Source organism: Ciconia boyciana, chromosome 1 (assembly GCF_034638445.1).
Source record: "Ciconia boyciana chromosome 1, ASM3463844v1, whole genome shotgun sequence".
Lineage (NCBI taxonomy): Eukaryota > Metazoa > Chordata > Aves > Ciconiiformes > Ciconiidae > Ciconia > Ciconia boyciana.
The window spans coordinates 187,876,954-187,879,565 of record NC_132934.1 but is presented as its reverse complement, the minus strand read 5'-3'; the positions used below and the strand labels follow the sequence as shown (position 1 = coordinate 187,879,565).

General features: G+C 44.9%; 1 protein-coding gene across 1 annotated transcript; it reads right to left on the bottom strand.

The window, feature by feature from the left end:
• Nucleotides 1-1,191: 1,191 nt before the first annotated feature.
• Nucleotides 1,192-2,175, bottom strand: CBY2 (chibby family member 2). Its single transcript, XM_072854363.1, has one exon. It carries the CDS (start codon nt 2,173-2,175, stop codon nt 1,192-1,194), a length of 984 nt encoding a protein of 327 aa, XP_072710464.1.
• Between the last annotated feature and the right edge of the window lie 437 nt (nt 2,176-2,612).

The window sequence follows — 2,612 nt, the reverse complement described above, 5'->3', positions numbered from 1 at the left end:
GTGTGATCCTGCTTTCAAGTCTCCAAGTCCAATGGAAGATTTCGGATAGACAGCTCAGACTCACAAAGCTGCCCAGGGGTTTCTATGCACAGAGGCAGGGCATTGCCCTTTCCCTTGCCCTGCGATACCACTAGAAATATCAATGCTCCTCCAGGCTAGAGAGCTGTTAGCTCCATAACTACTCGTGATTGTTTGCAAACAAAGACACGCTTAACTCCTGGCCACAAAGAAGAGCTGGTCCGAAAAGCCCACCAAAGTCTGCAGGAATTTTCCCTTTAGCAGTGAGCTATAAATAAGACACTAAGCAGTCTTTCCTGTACACACTGCATCCTAAAAGTGCCATTTATGAGCAACTAATAATCTCACTTGAAATCAGTAGGATTATTCAAGTGTACCAAAGCAAGGCCATTTGAGAAGAATTAAGCCTAATTAAGGTACAAAATGATGAAGGTAATTTACAAATAACCAAGGCGGAAGGAGACATGCTGTTCTGGTGGGCAACGTCTGCTTTATGGTCCTGTTATACTCTGAGGCAAGAGATGGATTCTCTTCTGAGGAAGAGCTTTAAACAAGGGAAAGAGACAACAGTTTAAAGGGGAATGTGGGACTGGGAAAAGGAAACAGCAAGAACATATATATGGCGCATATAGTGTGTTTTTCTGTGTCCCATTGTCTTTCATGGGCCTGTCTCCTCTGAGAGGCTGCATTTTCCATGATCCACTGTTGACCCTGTATGAGAGGGGGAAGGCTGGTGCGTGGCAGAAGACACAGCTCAGCCATTGAACTTGGCCAGCCATAAGAAAGGAAGGGACCAGCGGGGATCCAAATTCAGCTCACAGTTGGGATCCTCATTTTCAGGAAGTGCCCATCCCTCTGAAAAGTATGGACAACATAAGGTACCTCAAATTAAGTGTGAAAAGCATGAATTACCTCTTGAAAGTCTAGGCCTTATTATCATAAACTTTGAAAAAAAATGCTGAAAAACATGTTTTCCTGACATTTGGCAAATTCATGACAGTCACCCACTCTGTGTAATCAGAACATGAAATACATCTAAGTAACGTGAGAAAGTTTCAGAATAACACAATGTTCCCCAGATGTCTGCAGGCTCTACTGCGATTTTATTAGGTTCCCTGAAACAAGGAGAGAAGCTTTCCAGGAAATTGAACTAGCAGGTCTTAGCACCAAGCTTCACATCTCTCCAAGCCGATGCTCAGTTGCCAGCTTCTGTCCTGCTTCTTCATACATTGGGGAAGTAATGGCAATGAGCTCCTTTTCCAACATTTCCATTTGAGCTGTAATGTCTGACACAGTATTTTTCACAGCATTCAGCTGCAGCTTCAATTTATTGTAATCTTCTTGGAAGGATCTGTTCACATCATAGAGAATGTGACAACCCTGTTGCTCCCCAAGGAGATGGTTCACTTTCAGGAAGATGTGGAGGAATTCATGCAAGTCCTGGAGAGCCCGGAAGATTTCATACTCACCCTGCATGCTTGGGGGAGACTTGATCTCATTCTGGGTTGGAGTGGTGCTCTTCTTTTTAGCTTCATGTTCCTGCTGGGGGGCTGGGCCAGGGTTGCCTTCTTCCACAGCTGTGATGGCATCAGTGTCCTTCTGAAGATCTGAGCTGGCATCTTTGCTCTCTTCATGGACTGTGATGCATTTTTGGTCTTTCCAGATGATGGGGACTGTGTTATTCTCCTGCTGGAAATCCTCTAAGACTCTATTCTTTTCCTGGACTGCCTGGAGAGCTTTGTTGCCTGGGCTGACCCGAAAGCCTATGTTCCTCTCTTGGAAGAATGGGAATGGCTTATTTTCCTTCTGGAGGCTTTGCTGAATGGCATCAGTGTAAATAACCTGGACAGCTTTGTTCTGTGACTGGAGACATTGTAGAGCCTTGTTTTCTTCCCAGAGCATCCTGTTTTCGATGCGGAGGACTTGGTTTTCCTCCCAGAGCGCTCTGTTCTCCTCCCAGATGCTCCACTCATTCTGTGCCTTCTTGCTAAAGAGTTTCCGGTGGGGAGCAAAGGGTGGCTGGCAGTAGATCTCATTCACCCATTTACCATCAATAAAGACAAACATCTCGTCCCTCAGTTTCATCCGTGGGGCGATATAGTCTATCTCAGGCTCTGTAGACTGCATGCTCTGGTTCGTCAGATCAAAAGCAGACATGGCCTTTCTTTAGTAAATTGAGAAGGACTGTGTGAAAAGACTTCTTCCAGGACTTCTGCAAGAGGCCACTATCCACTGGCAAGGAGTAGGTGACACAGCGGGGCTGGAGAAGCTTGATTAGGACTGAAAGAACAGGGAATACATATGCACAGAATTACTGCCAAAATTCAAGGTCAGAATTAAAGTCCATTGGACGACAGGAACAAGCAAATAACTCAGTTCCCACAGTTAACCGTGTTGCCCCTTTGACTCTGGAAGGTAAGGAATACACCAGAAACATAGTTTATAGAAGCGGAGAAAATTGGCATTGGTAGATAAAGCAGCTCTATGGCAGCACCACAAGCTTTGGTATAAAAACCTGGACTTGCCTTTTATTTCTCTACCTCATTTTTACAGACATATAAGGGGGTAAGTTGCAAGATTATCTTGCATCTCAG

Bases quoted from the DNA above. Each gene is read 5' to 3' on its own strand.
- CBY2 (XM_072854363.1), bottom strand. From the start codon at position 2,175: ATGTCTGCTTTTGATCTGACGAACCAGAGCATGCAGTCTACAGAGCCT.